Source organism: Hetaerina americana, unplaced genomic scaffold (assembly GCF_022747635.1).
Source record: "Hetaerina americana unplaced genomic scaffold, ioHetAmer1.1.p SCAF_8, whole genome shotgun sequence".
In the NCBI taxonomy this organism is placed as follows: domain Eukaryota; kingdom Metazoa; phylum Arthropoda; class Insecta; order Odonata; family Calopterygidae; genus Hetaerina; species Hetaerina americana.
Genome location: NW_027287427.1, coordinates 27,369,874 through 27,389,079, shown reverse-complemented (window position 1 = coordinate 27,389,079; position 19,206 = coordinate 27,369,874). Strand labels below are relative to the sequence as shown.

Below are 19,206 nucleotides of genomic sequence, written 5' to 3'. Positions count from 1 at the left end.
ATGCCATAGAATTTTTAAATCGTAGAAAAACGGGTTGTCAATGGTGTACGATTTTTAATAATGGACCTTTATTGTCAGTTTTGAGATTAAGAGATGCTTCCTTAGCTTAGGTTTGCGCGCGGTTTTTGAACCAGAAGCTACTGAAGATCAATTACAATATCAAGTGATTATGGAAAATCAAGTTGCATTGCTGAATAGTTTTTTCTTGCTTATGCAAGGAAAAACTATTGAACTGGTCCTTGATTTGTTCGCATATAATATATTTGGTGCCCACTAAATTAAATCCATTAGGTTTCCATGGAAACTTTCTGAGTAAAATGGTAAATAACCGCTCTTCAATTAATAAATATGGCGGCGGTTTAAGTATCAGAATTTGACGTCAAATTTTTACATCGAAATGGATCACATGAAGGATAAAAGTATTCACTTCACCGCTCAAAAGTTGACTGAAGAGGTGCAAAAGATGCCGGTGTACAAAAACTTGTTCAATGATGTCCAGGTATATGTCTACCTTACTCAAAAATGGCACCTGTTCTGAATTATTGACGCAACAATTTGGTGAAAATGTAGTTTTGGTAACTTCTTACAATGCTACCTGAATCAGCTGTGAGATAATGACTTTCGGGTGCATAGTGTTATTTGAGAATTACTATGTTACATTTTAGAGCATTTCACTTCAATTAAACTTTCAAAAGTATTTAGAACACCATAAAAGGAAACAGCCTCATAATTGCAAATAACACGCCTATTTAATGACATTACAATGTATAATATAATATGATTAATGTTTGAATAGCGAAAATATTACCCCCAAGTACAAAATTCCTCTAATATCTAGGATATTTCAACATAGATTTAATTCCTTCAAGTTATTACATTGTCCAATTAACTAGTAGTGATATATTGTCCTGCTATCGTTCTTGGTCATTTTGCTATGGTGTACATTTGGCTTGTTATTACAACTTGATGAATGCAAGAAGTATCAGTGTTGTTATATATCTAATAGTATTAATGTACTGGATGCAATACCAAAAGTATAACATGTTATGGGGATGATATTGTAGAAAGTGCTTAAGCCATTAAGTCCATTTTAAAGGCTTGCACATAATAAAGTATCTCCATGAGCTGGTGTCTAAATGAGTTTAGGCCATTTTTATGATTGGATTGTTAGCCTATGAATTAATTTACAATATCATTATTCATATATATTTGACCACTATACTTTATTAGGTTTATTATTTTCTTTTATGTTGACAGAAACTAGTATCATCTCCATTAGTAACAAAAAATGAATTTAAGCAAAGTTTATTGAATTCAATTAAGACTTCTGGAGTGGAAACAGAACTCAGAAATACTGTTTTTCACTGGGTAAGGTCACATCATAATCTTAACATGAGTGGATGCCCTTCAAAGGAACCAATTGGTTATCTTCGAAAAGCTCAGGTAATATTAATGAGTTACATAAAACCGTATTCCATAGTGAAAATTATTTCACATTATTAATTGCAAGGGAGTGCTATTAAAAGTATTCTTTATCAGATGTTTTCAGTTAAAAATATTTAGAATGAGATAATTTTAGTCTTGGTAGTTTTTGTTTTAACTCTCAATGCATGCACCTCATTAAGGGATCAGAAGTATCTCATTAATTGAAGATACCATTAATAAGTATTTGTGTACCAGTATATAATGGTAATGCATTCTAGGTTATGATACCATTGCCAGTGTCAAAAAAGATTAACTGGCATACTGCAATGCAGTCCTTAAAACTAATTTCTCCACATTTGGCAAAAATGTTCACTCAGTGATGAACATTAGTAAATTAAAGATCTACAAGCAATAATATGTTTACCTTATACTCATTTATGTGCACTAAATCAATTAAAAATAAGTCTGGAGACTGTGAATACTTAAAATATCGATTGCATAAACCGTGCTACTTTTTATACACGCATGAATGTGTATATATGATTCATTTCCAGCAATGGGTTGTATGCTGCTATCGACCTTGTATTTATACCTCATACCTAGATATATCTCAGTTTTATGTCTGGAATGGCACTCTGATGATCTCTCCACCTTGATCAATTGAAATGCAGCATCTTCAAACACCTTCCTCATATTCCCACCATTGAATTTTTTCTGAAAACTAAAACCATAAACACAGTAATCAACACAAAGGTCAGTTTGGTAGGTGATTTCAGGGTTCACCAAGTACTAAGCCTAATGACCTGTGGAATTCAAACATCAGGGAAGGGGGGCAAGTTCCTTTCCCTGTGCCGGTTATGGTTTCCGAGGAAGATCTGGTATCCAAAAAATACCATAGCTTGGTTTGAGCTACGGGTGCCCAGAGAGGCTTGCCTAGGAGTCAAACCCGGGCCTGCTCTTATCATTAATCCAGTGCTCTACCCCTGGACTAGCGCTACCCACACATTTTGAGAACTGTTGCATGCAAAATCAAAACTAATTGTTCTTTAGCCCTCACATTTGGCTGCCTTTCCCTTTTTAGGAACAGGAACTAACACTTATCTTATGAAAACTTCTAGCAAAACTCTTCCCTCATAAATGCTATGAATTAGTGCATTTAAACTCTTCCTCCCACATTTTCCTAAACTTCACCATGCTCAGTTGTTGTCCACGGGGAGGGCTATATATAATCAAGATAACTACCTCTCTTTGCTCATCTCAATGGTAATTTATTCTAAGGAAGAAACGGAAAAGGGTTTCTTGTAATATAACAGAAGGGTAAATTAAAAAAATCTCTTTGTTTCAATGACAAATCTAGCTGAAGCATCTTAATTGTTGAAAACTAACCGTGATATTTTAAGGGTTGCAGATGTATCAAGTATGCTAATCTTTAATGTGTTTAAATTAATTCATTTTATTGTTCAAGAAATTAATATGAGAAGTGAAATATTTAGATAAAATTGATGCTAATGTTTTGAGTTTTAATGTTGCAAAAATAATTGTAAATTCTCCTATCTACTTATTCTGAGTACATAAATTCCCAGGATTTTTATCTAGTCTGTGATATGTACCATTTGTCATGTGTAAGTTCTGTGTGGGTACTGAAATATTTCCTTTTATAAAATTTAATAGTTTATAGGGTGTCTTTTCTTTTTATAATGGTCCTAGACAACATTTTATTTCTAACTTTTTTTGCAATAATATGATGGTCTTCTATAACCTTATGAAATGAGATGCCAAATTTTATATACATGATACATAGTTATGCTTCTCTCTCAATATTTCATTTTTAAATTACAGTTACAGTGGGAAAAGAGGATACATAAGTCTTTAAATTCTATGTGCAATGAAGTTTCTCAGCCTTTGTCTAGGTTTAGAGTTGCCTCTGACAGAGATGAGCTGGAAGACAAGTGGACTGAACTCAGTATTTATGATGTAGGTTCGTTTCATGCTTTTTAATTCTTTACTTGTATTAAGTATGTCTCTATTTTATTTTGTCATTATTCAATTATATCTGATATGAAACTTGAAGATAGAATATAGGAATGCATGGACCATATCCCCATGCATGATTACATTTCTTATTGGTGAAGAAATATGAGTTGAAATCAAATAAGCTTTTTCAGTCCAAAGCTCATATAAATACACCATGTAATTTTTAAATTTTAACCTAAGTAAATTTATATTTGATCATGAACCTATTCCAGATTATATATTTTGATTCCAAATAAAATAATGTATATTCCTTTAATAGGGGAGTAGTAGAAAAAAAAAGTATAACATTTGAAACTTCACCTAAATAGATTTTTATATGTTCTAGTAATTTAAAGTATTGAGGCTGAGACAGTTTTCTTTGGTATTCAGTGGGAGGCAGGTTTATTATTATAGTTATGGTTAAAATGATTGACGGCTGAAGTCATTCATGCCACAGGGGGTAGGAGGATTATTTTACCAGCATTTGGTTGAGTCAGTAGGTATATTTGGGATACAAAGGAAATAAACCCATTGTTTTCTTAAACAGGGAGTGGAAAATGAAAATTCTCTAAAATTGGTACTAATATAGAAACTTTGTATCCATTTCGCTTCAAACAGACAATATTTGAATTCACATTATAACTTGTGAGGTCAGGTATTCCCAAAATAAACACCACTTATTTTAGCACAGAAAAATCAATTTGTTGAAATGATTGATGACCTAAAATGGTATATATAATTCAAAAAGCCAATATTTTCTTATGATTGTAACATTTGAGTCATCCAACAAAGGTTTAAATTACATTTCCAGCCATGGTAATCTAACTTTCAACATAAGTCTAGCTCCAATTGTGCCTTTCCTTTATATTTGTTGATAGCAAGTGATTGCTGCTTTTGCTGCTAGGTGCTAACATCTGTCAGACCCTTGTATCAGTTTTGAATACAGACCAAACCAAAACTTGTGTCACTTGCGCTGTTAGCCCATTTTGGAAGGGAGTCCCAAGTCACTGAAATGGGTGAAAGGATGTTTCTCCTAGTAGAACCCTTTCTAGAATGGGGTTCTGCTGTGATCAATATCAAATTGATTAGGATGACATGGGCAAGAACTCACACAAATTAGAAGTAGATGAGTGTGTGGTCCAGCAAAGGATTCTCTCGTTGGTACCTCTAATGGCCATTAGCTGTTACCTCTCGTAATGCCCTTCTTTGTATTCCATCCATGCCAACTTACCTTTACTCAACTCATGCTGTCATGCATCTCAGTGTCATGAGCTTCAGTTTTTTCAAAATATGCCTACTTTCACAAATACAGATTCACAACATGATAACCTGAGCCCAACCTCTTCCTTTATAATTTTTTGTCTTCATCTGCGGTATCTCTTCCTCCAGACCTACCCTTCTGTGATGTTTTTCATGTCCCAGCCATTCTGTGGTTTACTTTTCTCTGGAATTCAACATATTACAATTTATCTGAGTGTTCAGTATAAATGTAGCATATGGCGCTTCTTTGATCTTATTGAAAATCATGCTCTTTTGAAGGAATTTTCATTTCAAGAAGTCAATTCCTTGCCTTCTCATGAGGTTTTTTTGAAAAGCTAAAAAAAATTAAAGTTGTTAATTTTTCCGTACATGTTGGAACAGATTAGCTTTGGTTATACAGCTTCAAAGTACATTTAGGGGATGCAAAATAGCCTTCTACCCCTTGTTTAGCCCATTTTTCATATATGGAAGAAATCTAAACCCTTGGCCACAACTGATTCTCTTCCAGCTATAGAATCTGTGTCATAGATATTTGACTCTTAATGCTACTTTTGCAATAAAAGATTTATAATTTGTGCTTTATGAAGGTAGTTGCTTTTTCATCAGTTCAGCTGTGATGAAGTAAAACTTTGATGTTGAAATATTTAAAATCATCAACTCAGCTCTTTTTTGACTGGAACGTAGGGAATACTTCTTGCCTTTTGAAAGATGAAGACCAACATGATGATCATCCACATATTGGATAACTCCCAAAAAATCAACAAAATCAAAGACTAAAAACAATCACACACCAAAGGATCACACATGAAAGTGCAAAAAAAGAATGTATGATTAATTTTTAAATTCCCCAAAGTGTGGAAATAAAGCTATGTATTCCCCGAACCAATGTTGCTGAAACAAGGATATCTACCTCGCCACCATAATTCTTGAAGAGACTCACCCACATGCGTAGCAAGAGAACATAACATGGGTTAATTACAAGAGGCTTTCAACACATATAGTCCCAATCTAAGTCATAATATTTGCATGCTTTCAGTGAGCTTCATTTGAAGGGATATCATGAGGATTATTCTAATAATATATAAGGTATCATTAGCAACTATTCTATGAAAGTTGATCCAATGAACTCTTAGCTATGCATATTAAAAAGTTTTAACCCCAAAATTTTGTACCTTACATGAGTATGAAGACACTGAAGCTTAATGCTTCAGTGGGTAAAATCAATCAAATTGATCTCTCAAAAATTCTACTCATTCTTGTTTTAAAAACTTAAAAAATGAATGACGATGTTCATAAAAATAAGTACCAATTGTTTTAATAATAGATTATCATTATATAAAACTTTTAAGAATCATAATTGTCAATGATACTGTTGTAATATTAACAACGCACACTTGTCCCAGCCTTGTTGAAAAATCAAGTTCTATAACACTTGCATTAAACTAGTGGTGTACAGATAACTAATTACACTTCAACTGAAGTAAAATTAAAACGATGTACTTTTCAAATAATAAAAATTTGACAGATGGTTTGCTGGTAAAAGATAATGACCAATCAATTGAGCAAGTGATGGGTTGTAAATATTTAGGTATTTCTTGGTGTGTAATTATTCCTTGGGATACACAGGTAGAAGCCCTACAGCATAAGCTCAGTTCCACCTGCCATTTCTCTAACCATCTTTAAAATGCAAAAGAAAGCAATCAGAATAATCACTGGGAAACCTCATAATGCTCTATCGAGGCCAATATTCCAGGAATTAAATTTGCTATCATTTCTGTGCATATATATTATGCTTTTAATTCTGTACATAAAAAATAATATCACTAACTATTCACTTTACTCACACTATAATCATCATTAACCCAGAGAAAGGCACAACTTTCACAGATGCAATATTGGAACTACATTGAAATTAGGACCCAAGGAAATGGGCATCAGATTATGTAACAAATTATCCAAAAGTGTGAAGCATACCAAAGGAAGTACAACTTTCTAACATAAACCAAATAGATACCTACAATATAACATGTTTGACTCTGTAATGAATATCTCAATAATATTATTGATCATTTAATCCCTAATTTTAGTTTATAGCAAAGCTCTTTGTGTGGTTTATATTATGTTCTGATATTTTTACGGGCATTTGTGTGTATCTTAAATTTAATGTGTATGTATGTGTGTGTGTCTGCATGCTCCATTTAATGTAGTTTTTGTATCCCAATTGAACCTGCATGCATTTTACTCCATTTTTGACATGTGTTATTTCATGTACATTTAACATCATCCTGGTATTTTTGTAATATGATATTTGGACAAATAAAATGTATGATTATTATAACCTGGATGATTTCATCTCTGCCCTTAAGATTCCTTTTAGTATCACACCATGAAAGAAATAATTTTTGAAAACTCATAGCATAAGTGCAAACAGTGACTTATTTTTGTTTACAATGGTAATATTCCTTAAAATAAAAAATAATATTAGTCAAACTTTAAATTTTGCAATAAATTAAATTGTCTTCTTAATTATGTTCATAAATGAATTTATAAAACTTAAAATAAATAGCTGTTTTCAAATTTCAGAAAAATATCCATGTTATGTAGAAATTCTGTGTTGAATTAATAATTACAGATGGCTAGTAAAAAACCATCTTTATGGAATTTTGCATTAATGGCGAATTTCAAGTTTCTTAGTTTCAATTTTCGCTGGTCACTGTATACATTCTTCTTGTTTCCCCTTTTAAAAAGACTTGAGCCAGTACCGACCTGTGTATGCTCCTAAGGATTTTTTGGAAGTTCTCCTTTACTTGAGGAGCCCTAACTATCGCAGTATTGAGTAAGTTTAGTTGTGTTTATTTATACAAAAAATAATTGTTGATGTACTAAGTGCCTTTATAATTAATTGATTCAGGTCATATCTTGTGGAAAATATGACAAGTTAGTAAAAAAAACTGGAAAATTATAAAACTGTTTTCTTATAGCATTGAAGTTCAACTACCTTGAATGGTATTGCATAGTTTACCCTGTTATTGGTACCCATTGCAATTGAATTATATTTTTCTAAAAAAAATTTGCTAGTAAAATGATAGCAGTAAAAATATTTATTTAAAATTGATCAAATTTTGAAAATCATTATATTTCAGTGGTGAAGGAAGTTGGGATTTCAGTCAATTGCCATTTAAAGTTAAAAATCTCTCAGAGTTGGTAAGTTCAAAATGTTTTATTTTATTAATAAAATTTTTGTCCAAGATACCAACCAAATGAGACCTTACAAACCCACTGATCTATATAATTCTGCTTCTTCCTCATTGCGATAAAATTTTCTGCACTGGTATGTTAACTTGGCAATAGTATAAAATAAATTGAGAAATCTTGTGTAAAATTATGAATGATGTTCTGACATATTCAGAGATACAATATAACAATTTATTTAGAATATCCAGTCAGAAATAATGCTGTGTAAGCACATACAAAGATAATTCTGAGGTTCAAAATATATTTCACATCATTGAAGCTACACTGTCCATTTTTATTCCATCTTTCTGTTTTCCAATCATTCTGAACGCCTGTACTTCAATGTACATATTGCCTGAGTCATGGCTGATAGGTTTTGCCTAGAATCAGATTTTTCTGATATATTTTTACCACTGCAACTGAGGGAGCATGATACTGTGAAACAGATACAGAGCATTATTTTTTTGAACTCTACCACGAGACAATTCTATTATATATGAATGTAGACCACTAAATTCTTTCTCCTCTTTCCGCTTAATTATATTCTCACATAACCATGTTATCTTCTAATTTAGCACCAGATTTATCATTTTCTTATCATTGATTTATTGACAGAAATCTTTATATCAAGACATATCTCGTGGTGAACCTTTATTGGGAGTTAACCCTGATATGCCTGCATCAAATAACCTTCATCAGACTTTGGCAGATGAAAGGATTGCATTGGGAGAAGTAGGTGAGTTTCCAGAAAGAGTATAAAAGAAGTTAGATAATAAGCAATTTATGTAAATTGTCTTGAGTCCAATGAGGTTTGTTATGAATTCATTTTTCAAATTGTATTTTTTCTATTTTCTTATTTTAGCAAGGGAATACTTTACCCATTTTTTGGCTAGATTAAGCTAAATAGTATTTCTTTAGCGTAATGTGAGGCATTGCTGGCAATTTTGAGTTAATTAAATACTTTTATTTTAGTTTTAACGTCGAATCATGCCCCTGTTGCTCAAGAATTTCTTAAACGAGGATGCCCTCAGTGCTTAAGAGGGAAAATGTGGGCCCAAGTTCTTGGCACAGAAGTGAAAGATGAGGTAGGATAATTTTCTTTAATAGTTCCTGAGTGATTCCTCTCGAATGTTCAAAGGTGCCTTTAAAATTACAGTTCAAGTTTTGTGTCTTCTTTGGAAGACTGAATAGCTTATTAGCATCACTTTTGCCTTCCTGATTAAGCTATTGCATTATTTACTTGGAAGGTGAATTTAAATATGTATAATTAATCTAAAAGGTACATGTGGGTACTCAATTTACATTTTATCATTGCTGGAAATACCTCTCAAAAGTCCACTCTTTTAAAATTGATATTTATTCTATTATAGCATGTGGAATATTTTGGAGAGCTGAAACAGATGGTTTTGCAATACGACATGATGCTCGACAAGTTAATTTTTAAGGTTAGTAATATTGTTATTTTTTAAGGTCATACTAATATTTATTGTTCACAGAACTGCTCAGTAAAGAGTGATCATGAATTTTTATTCATATTATGCCATATATGATACATATTTCCTCATATATATGTACCTTTGACTTATCTGGAATTGGAATTCTAATAAGGAACAATTATCATTGCTTGTAAGTGTAAATTCTAGAATTCATCAGAATTCACAAGCCCTCCCAATACATCAAGGTTAAAGTCCATGGGGAGGGTTGTATTATTTATTGTGAAAAAATTCATTTTTATGTTTTATTATAATATATGAATGTTAAATTTAATTGTGGCACACATGTTGTTGATATGATTCCAATATTGCATCAGCAGCAGCCGTTGAAAGTTAAAGCATATTCACTTCGCCTATTCCTGTTTATGATGTTTAAAAACACTCTATAAAGGTGTTTCTTCATACTCGGAAATGGGAAAAATTCACTTTTGGCTTGGTCTGGGATATAGGGAGACTGTGAATCATACTTCACATTGATTTTCATAAGTTAAGCACACTTCCACATGCGTTTTAGTGGTACCCGCATATGTGTTTTTGCTTTAAAAACATGAGTGTAACTCTCAATAAAATTTTCATTATTTCTGATACTCATCTATCATGGCCTCCTTGAATATCAGTTTGCCTTTTTTCTCCATAGCTAGTTTTACTAGCAATTCTCTCTCCAGGATCATTAATTATGGTACCACCATTATTACAAAACAAATACATTTTTGATGGTATGTTTAGTGTGTAAGTTACTTGTCAGTCTCAGTAGTGCAAAATAGACTCAATGGCAGCATTTTCTCCTTGCACAGCTCTTTATCATCCAAAAATATAAAGCCACAAATGTATTAGTTTTTGAACTAGCTATCAAACTGCAGTGGATTCATACATTGCCTGTATCTGCATAAAATTATTGAAAACAATTTTTACGGTAATAAAACTTGGAAAACTTATTTCCAGGGGCTATCTGAAATCAATTTAATTTGCCATTTCTTCCCTGCCATCTGAACTATGGCATTCAGCCATGGGGCCATGCTACTGTGGCTAGTGAAAAATTTATTTTACAAAAAAGAGCTATATGGATCATTTCTAATTCACCCCTGAGGGAGCTAAGTGAACAATTTTCAATGAGCCACATATTTTGACTCTGCATAGTCAGTATATGCATAAATGCCTATGCAGTGTGAGATAAAATCATTATTGCTATTATTGCACTTAACAGGATGCAACAAGGGAAAACTTCTCTCTTTTTGTTGAAATTTTCAATAAAGGATGTTTTCTGAACTTCATACGAAAATCGTTTCTTTCTCCTCTGAATATCTCTGAAGGAACAATTTTCAGTATGGGCCATAGTGTCTTGCAATCTTCAAACTATATATGGAATGAATCATGAAATTTGTTGCAGCCAGAGAGGAGAATAGGTGTTATTTAGGTAAGACAAAATATAAGGAAGGAAGTAGTACTTTGAGTAATTGTGCTGACAAATCATAATGTTAAATGTTAGTCTGGTTGTGGTTTAAAGCATTTTGAGGGGGGCTTATTGAAAATTACTGCAAATTAGTAAGAAGGTTTAAAACTAGTCAAGCAGTGTGTGACATAAATTTTATATGATACTAAGTGCTATTAACAAATGATTTGGTGGTTTTGATGAATCTTTGCTAACCAAGAAATTTCTATTACAGGATGTCCAGTTGACTGCATCCAATGATGACCAGTACTTCGTTTTTGAAGATGTCCTTTATCAGGTAATTATATCTTTAGACAGGAACTTGTAAAATCTTGTTTAAATAACATATTGTCTTGATATAGACCTTTTCTATCCCTAAATTTTAACTTAGTATTGACAGTAGCATCTTGAGAAAAAATGGTGTAATGTGCTCTATTTTCAAACCAATATATCAGTATATAGTTTTGCCATATAATATTTTTTGTTTCTAAACTACCAGTTTATAAAAGCCTCATAATTTCTGAGTATATTTGGCTGCTGGTTAACTATATAACGGGACTGTAAAAGTCCCCATATTAAACTACTTGACTCATTTCTTTTGATCAGAGATTAGGAATTAACTAATGAAATATTCTGGCGGAACAATTTCTTTTTGAATTGTTGGTTGGATTATCAGATGTACTCTTAAATGACAATTTTCCCAATTGCTCTTTTCTACCAATAACCTACCAATTGTTCAACAGCAAAAATTCGTGTTAAACCTAGTTAAATGGCCAGAAACTGTCATTTCAGGGGCATTATTCCAGGTGATGAACAAAACATTTGACAGACTCTTGGGCTCAAAAATTTTCTATTCTCCAGAAATGCCCATTATTCCTCCCATTTAGTCAATAAGGGTATATATCCTCAAGCTGAAAACTAAGCCAGCCAAGTAAATAGCCTTTCTCAGGGCTCAGTATGTAAGCTCATCAATGAAAATTTATGTTGAAACAGGAGCTTTTGTTTGCCTGTGTACCTAAATGTTCTGAGAGTCTAAAATTTAAGCACTAAACATGGTTTTGTTCTCGTCTACCCTGATGATAGGCACCCTCTTGATTTGGCACCTAGTTTTAGGGACTGGTGTGATCAACATAAGATTTCATGTGTGCTGATACCAGCTGGGAATATTATATCATCTCTAATCCAGTAGTAGTTATTATGTAAAATCTGCTTACATCCATTAGCACAGGATGTTACCTATGGTTTACCACCATTGACCAGATCATTATATATTGATATGACACCAGGGCTTTCCTGGCCCCCATTTTAGTGCAGGAGATTGAATTATTTAGTTAGTCATCATCATCAGCCTTTTAATCCTAAGATTTGTTCATGGCAGCCCTCCATTCATCTTATTATAGTGTCAATTCCCTCACCTCCTGTCAGCTTTTCTGTTTTAAATCCTTCTGAATTTTTCCTATATACTTGTCTCTAGTCTTCCCTTCATTTTTGTCTTCCATTGTATTTCTAACTTATCCACTGTGTCTCAAAATGTGTCCCATCTATTTAGGTCTTGTTTGACGTAGGTTTTTCCATTTGGTCCTTTCCTCTTCTGAACTTCAATATAGGTACTTCCTAATTCCATATTTTGTCTGTCTATTTAACCTTCAGAATTCTCCTCAACCACCCTGGTTGCAAGACTTCTATTCTTTTCATTATTATTTATTCAAGACTCTATTATCCAATGTTTCACGTCTTCAACCCATTAGAGTGCCATGTTCCATTGAAACTTTTTGTTGAACTGCTTCCTTGTTTGTAATCTTATGTTCTCACTTCTCTCTTCCACATACAAGAGTTTTAGTTTTCATCTTATTGCTGTTCATTATGTATACCCCATATTTTGTACCCAAGTACTTGTTCCATGGCATTCAATGTTGCTTTGTATCTGAGTCACCGTAATTGTATTGAACATATTTTGGTGCTTGTCATATATGTAAAAATATTTGATAAAAATTTAAATCCAAGGCCTCCTTTCTTTTCTAATTCAAGGTAATGTTATGCTTCTCCAGAGATACAGAGATATTGTCTGTCTTCTATAACAGTTCAAGCAACCCTCTTCATGCCATTCTTAAAGGAAAACAAGCTACGGCTGAAAATACTGTGATTTATCCACCTAGTGGTGTGATCCCATTTCACGGATTCACCATGTATGGTAAGTTCAAAATGAGCTACCTTAAACTTTAGGAACAAGAATGAGTCAGCTTTATAAAAACTTCTTTATTAATTGGAAATGGAGAGATAAGAGAGAAAAATATTATCTTAGAAATTTGCTTCATTCCACTCCCATATTTCTAACCTATTGTTAAGATAGTCAGCAATTCTTATTAATTTATCTTTCATATGGCTTAACCACTCTATTGATAGTTTAAAATTATATTTACATCAATATATTTATAACAGAATCCCAAAAACATATTCTTAAGTAAAGCAATATTCTTCCTTCTTCTTCTTTAACAGCTGCACCATTTTGTTATATGTATGATGATCCAGTGGCACTTTACAATACCTTTCGTGCATTTTATACCAGGTATTGGTTTCGATTACATGAAGTATCATCCCACGAGCAGGGAATTCTTTGTTTGTGTCTTCTCTTTGAAAGACTACTTCAGAGACATGAACCGCAGCTTTGGTTTCATTTTCGCTTCATCAATATTCAACCGTAAGTTTAAACTACTGATTAATGACTGCATGAATTTGTTGATTTTGGTTTACAAATTTGAAAATGTATCTTTAACTGCTTTACTTGCGATAAATTTTTAACACATTCTCCCAGAATGTGTTTAAAAATTGTTTAGGTTGATACAGGTCCCCCATATCATTAAATTATTATTGCATGCTTGCATGAATTTAACAGTTAATAGAATTTCCAAAAAAATTGATTTCTGCAACTTTAAAATTATCAAATTAATTGTTTGCGTTAACTCATGAGTAATCAAAATCTTCTGCTCATAATATCCTCTTAAATCAATTTTTACATGTTTTCTTGAGGTTTTAAGAAATGTATCAGTTATGATCTGTTAAGGAGGGCCTGGAGCCACCAAGAAATATGGTCTTGAACTGATCCTGGATTTGACCTTAAGCCTATGATTACAATCCAGGCAAATTTCAGGGTCTGGTATAGAATTCCCGGGTGTTACCGAGATTCATGAAAAAAAGTGGGTGTATGTTATGACTAAGCTTATTTCTTATGTAAACATATGTCATAAATACCAAAGTTGAAATCCTATTTCAATCTCTCAATGTATTCCTTATGCTCTGAGCTGGTAGGCTGCTCACAGCATGGCAGGGAGCTATGAGCATCGTGAACCCATTAGATGGATGTCATTAGGTCAACATAAAAAAATATCAAGTTGATCAAAATTTGTTGTTTACCTTAAGGTTCTTGTAAAAGATTCATAGACATAATTCCTGATTGCAAATAAAAAAGCCTTCTGGAATGCTTTTATTTTGCAGTAAGCAGTTTGTCTGCATTGCTCTGTAATTACATTATTTGATGTTTTGGTGCTTACTTGAGCCGTGCATAGCCTAGCATGATGTCACTAATAGCGATCTATCATTGGTGGATGAGGAACCAGAACAAATTTTCAATAATTCTTAGTGGAAATGTGGACTAATCACATGTTTCATTTCTAAACTAAAACCGGTAGATGATAAATTGCATTTTAATCTAAATTTGAACATAATTTGTTACTGGTACCTTTTGGTGGAAAGGCAAACTGAGCCTTCAATATATGTATAATGGGAAAGCCTTAATTATGCTGGATGTTTTTGGGATAAAATTGTAAAGGGTACACTGTTTAATATGGTAATTGATGATATCCAGCATAAACAGCAGTACCCCACCTAAGCACTCAACGAAAAAACTGGAAAAAAGGGAAAGGCTAGAATTATTCTCAACTTATTGAGATGGTGTACCTTTGCTAGATTTTTAGAAACTGACCCCTGCAGGAATTCGCTAGAATTAATATTTACAAAGCTTTGATGACCATGAATTTTAGTGTTGTGACTGGAAAACCCAATATGTAATGTTCACATTTAGAATGGGATTTTGAACTTACAATATACTGATTAAGACAGAATATTGAGTACTTGTGTATTACATTTTTGTAAGATCCAAGTCCTTTTTACTAATGCAGTTTTTGTTTCGAACTGCTGCTGTGTGTTACCAAAGAGATGGCAAAATTTGGAATAATACTTTGTAAAAGTTCTCATTCAGCAAAAATTTTTATTGTTTGAAAATTAATCCCAGGATTCAAGGGCCAGGATTTTTTTCCAGAGACTTTCAGGGGAACTTCTTCTCAAGATTGGGATTGAATCTCAGGATTGGAAAGTCATGAATCATTCTAAGATATTCTTGGGTTCAAATGATGTGGGTTCAGGCTCTGGTGCATTTAATGTTTTTACCTATTTTACCACCTATCTAATGATGGCTTATAGTTATTTCATTTTATTTGTCAAGTTAAGTCAACCAGTGATACATACTAGTAAATAAAGAATAAGAGAAGAGCAAATACTGTCCGAATATATGGATAAAAGAATTCCATTAGAATAAAATATATGCATGCTTACATGTATCTGTATTTTTAATATTACCTTTCTGAAAATAATGTAGCTCTGCAGGGCTATTATTCTCATAATTGCTTTTCCCAACAACGCAACCCATGATTGGATCCAATACGTATGGGTTTCATCTTTTCCTGAATCTTGGTGAAATGTTTAATTTTCTCTTAGAGTGCAGGTAGTTTTCAAATGGCTTATGAGAGGATTCAGTGGACACCTGCCCCCTGAGCAGCTGCTTTACCTCTGGGATTTGGTCTTGGCCTATGATTCATTAGAAGTTCTTCCTCTTTTGGCTGCTGCAATATTGAGTTTCCGCAAAGACAGCTTGATGGCAGTGGACAATTTACAGGCTGTTGAAGTAAGTTTTTTTCCTTAAGAAAATATGCATTCACATCCAACTAAATATTATTGATGATGAATTGACCTCGGTTATAAGTAAGCTAGTTGGAGAGAGTGAGATATAGAAGGTCTTGATCTTATATCAGTAATTTTTCCGTCCCCGTAAAATTGATTCTATTTGGAGCCTTTGCTTGTTCTAATCTATAGTGTTATGGTCCATCCACCGTCCTCTTTTCCATGGGAAATAGAAACGTCCCTGTACCTCTTGTGATATTTCATCAGGTAAAAAAGGGGTCTGTGTTTGAAGCATGCAGCATGCTATACCCAGAACTACTCTCAGGGAGACACTCCAAACCCACGAGCACTCTACTGCCTAGGTTTATGAGGAGATATACCCTCTGGACAGAAGAATTTGAGTGGTCTGAGACATAGTTATCATTTGCATCCTTTCCCTGTCAAGTTTTTGAGTCCTTTGGCATTCCATTCCATGTAGCCAAAGGCTTTTGGTAGTGTTGGAACTATGGCATTGTTTGTGGCAAGAACCCTGCTCTTGCCAGACAGCTTAGAACTAAAATGCATCTGAGTGCCTGTCTCATTTTGATGGTGAGTCTTTCCTTCACCACTTTCACCTTCTGAATTTAATGCTGGGTAGCTGTAACTATCACTCAAATGATCCCTGATATCCACTTATATCTGAGACTTATACATGTATTTCTTCTTTCCATCTCTCACTTCATATTTTCTAATTTTCCTATCTTTAACATTGTCCTAACATTCCAAGTTCCTTTTCTAACTAGTTTGGTCCTTTTCTGCATCTTCTATGCTGCTGCTGTCGGTTTTGCTTTGCAAAGAGTTCGTGGGATGATGACCACAGAAGCCTAGCCTCCCCTACTGCCGGGCATGACACGGCCAGTTGGGCTGATTCCCATAGTTGCCGGGACTCATTTTAATCATGGTGTCCATCCTAAAAATCATGTGATGAATAATTGAGGTGGTTGCCGTATGCCTTCCACAGAAGTGTTTTTTAAGTGACACCATCACTCAATGACCACCCCACCGGGGCCTTTGCAGCTTCCTCCGTGAGGAACAGATGCTGCATAAACTGCTATTCGTTTGGCTCCTACCTGTCATAGTATTTGGCATGGGTGACCCTACCAGAAGTAAATACAGGAATACATGATTCATTGCTTTGGCCATTGCAATGAATCATTGCTCTGGCCAGCAGAGCTCTAAGGGTCATCAGAAACCACAAGTCTTTCCACCATGCCCGTGATCCAACTCACACCTCCTTGGGGAGGGAAACACATACTGCTATGCATGTATTAAATTTGGGTTTTTAGAGGACAGCTGCTGATGATTATATTTCTCCAATGAATTTCCTCATAATTCAAGTAAGAAAATAGTTTTCCAACCAGCCTTGCAGAAACAGTAAAATGAAAGATTCCATTGCTTAGTCAGTCCATAGATACTCTCTTTGTGTACAAAAGGGAAGTCTTTTTACTACAGCGGCCAAATTGATCTTGGTCTTACAATAATGTGAGCATACAAAAATAGTAGTACAATTCACAATGCGGTTTTAGTCAGTAATTATTAGCTCATTTTATGAAAGAGAAATTTTAATGCTACTGCACCATTTCTTTTTTATCAGCTCTGTAATAGACATATAAATTTCCTACCTCATTGCTCCAATGTGTACATCAAATTGTGCATTCATAATGGTTTCACTATATAATATAAATGGCTATATCTAAATTTCACTCTATATATGGCTTCATCAATGTTCTTACTTAGAATATGAATTCATGTTGTTCTTATCATTGCCATTGGTGAATGAGGTTTATATAGTATTTGCTTCATTCTGCCTTTTCTTCATTCACTTACCTTAGTATCTAACAATTGTTATGAAATAACCTTTGTTTTGTTTAATTTTCACCATGGGTTGTCTTAACTTTGCAGGCAGTATTGGCAGATCTGTCATCCCTCTCTGTTATGCCTCTACTACAGCTGACTCTCATGAAGGACAGCATTTAGTTAGATGACCATGTGAGTGAGTGCTTGATTTTATTTTGTTTCTAGCCTCATAAAATTGGTGTGGTAATGCTTAACTGCAAACTGCTGAAATTTCTTCATTGGGAAGTCTTTTTTTTCTGATCTTCTTTAATTGATTTCTTAAATGTACACTGGTGTTACAATTCACAGTGTTTTATCATTTTGGCTTCCCTACCTAACTGTAAAATAAATAAAGTAGTATAAAAATCTCAGAATCCATGATAAATATAATGGGAAGCGGTGGTGTAGGAATGTAAAGGCAAGGATATGCATTCAACCCTCTAACCCCTAAAGTTTGACCCATTTATATGTCTAAATAACTATTGAATTTCAACATTAATGCCAAGAGAGGGAATTTTTACATGCCTTGTACTAGGACAAGGCATGTACGTTACGACAGGCATTAAAAATTTAGGATGACTATGATGTCACTTTAATTTCACTATTATATGTACAGCATAGAGGCTTAAGGTAAGGCAAGACAATTTAGGAACCAAAATCTGCCTTAAAGTGACATTTTCTTCACAATTAATTAGATCTAAAATTTACGTCTCCATTCTTACATGCCTATGACCTCACTTGCATTAATGTCCACCGTCTTCAACCTCTGCCACATACCTTCCCCTTCCACAGATCCCATCGCTTTGTGAAGTGCATACTTAAATGTGATTTTTGAATGAAATTAGCTGCATTTCATATTTGTGCATCCTGTTTTAGAAAGATCACTAGCCACTTTCCTTTAGCAAGGTCATTAGTCCTCCACTAGACTTTTTTCTCGTATTTTCATTGCCTGTGTGAAAATACTTTGCCCTGAAATCTTTGTTTTAACATTTCAATATTTGGAATAAAAATTACTGGGCACCAAAGCTATTGTTTATTAATTTGCTTTATTTTACAAAATAATGTGAAATGTCTCTTCCATGAAATATGGCCAAATTTTAAATTATTTAGAGGCAATAATTTGATCATCAAAATTATTTCTGCAAAGCTTTTCCCTGAATTACTCTTAAACACTTATTCAAACAGAGATCTTACCCTCTTCCCAGTTATATTATATGTGAAAATCTATTGTGGCATTCACATAACTAGTAGGTATGCTACTTCTTTGTTAATTTATTTATTTACCCTGCTAGCCACCGTTAGGGTATGTGGCAGGGGGTGAATACACACCAGAATAATTTTACCCGAACATGACCCTACCATGAACAATGTTATTATGATCTCCTGTTGATCGTGGAAAAAATGACATCTTAAATCTATCTTTTTTACACTTAATCTCACTCTAATTTTACTAGATTGATCTCTCTCCCACTGTAGTACGATGGGGGTAATAATGCATTTTCAACACCACTACTAAAGAGACCT

At 33.6% G+C, this 19,206-nt stretch overlaps 1 protein-coding gene across 2 annotated transcripts; it reads left to right on the top strand.

Moving 5' to 3' along the window:
• The first annotated feature begins 397 nt into the window (after positions 1-397).
• On the top strand, positions 398-17,835 carry LOC139697915 (TBC1 domain family member 19). 2 transcript variants are annotated; one of them, XM_071596776.1, is made up of 13 exons: positions 398-499; positions 1,258-1,443; positions 3,265-3,403; positions 7,447-7,534; positions 7,854-7,902; positions 8,548-8,668; positions 8,905-9,017; positions 9,303-9,377; positions 11,090-11,152; positions 12,883-13,045; positions 13,351-13,552; positions 15,625-15,811; positions 17,749-17,835. In XM_071596776.1, the coding sequence occupies exons 1-13, from the start codon at positions 398-400 to the stop codon at positions 17,821-17,823; spliced, it is 1,563 nt and encodes a 520-aa protein (XP_071452877.1). In that variant the 3' UTR covers positions 17,824-17,835. The 2 variants fall into 2 exon arrangements, with proteins under 2 accessions (XP_071452877.1, XP_071452876.1); XM_071596775.1 differs by having other exon boundaries at positions 7,842-7,902.
• The last annotated feature ends 1,371 nt before the right edge of the window (positions 17,836-19,206 follow it).

Excerpts from the sequence above, each read along its gene's own strand:
- LOC139697915 (XM_071596775.1), top strand. The coding sequence starts at position 398 with ATGGATCACATGAAGGATAAAAGTATTCACTTCACCGCTCAAAAGTTG. Across the intron at positions 13,553-15,624 it reads CGCTTCATCAATATTCAACC|AGTGCAGGTAGTTTTCAAAT; the intron begins GTAAGTTTAAAC and ends ATTTTCTCTTAG. Across the intron at positions 15,812-17,748 it reads ACAATTTACAGGCTGTTGAA|GCAGTATTGGCAGATCTGTC; the intron begins GTAAGTTTTTTT and ends TTAACTTTGCAG.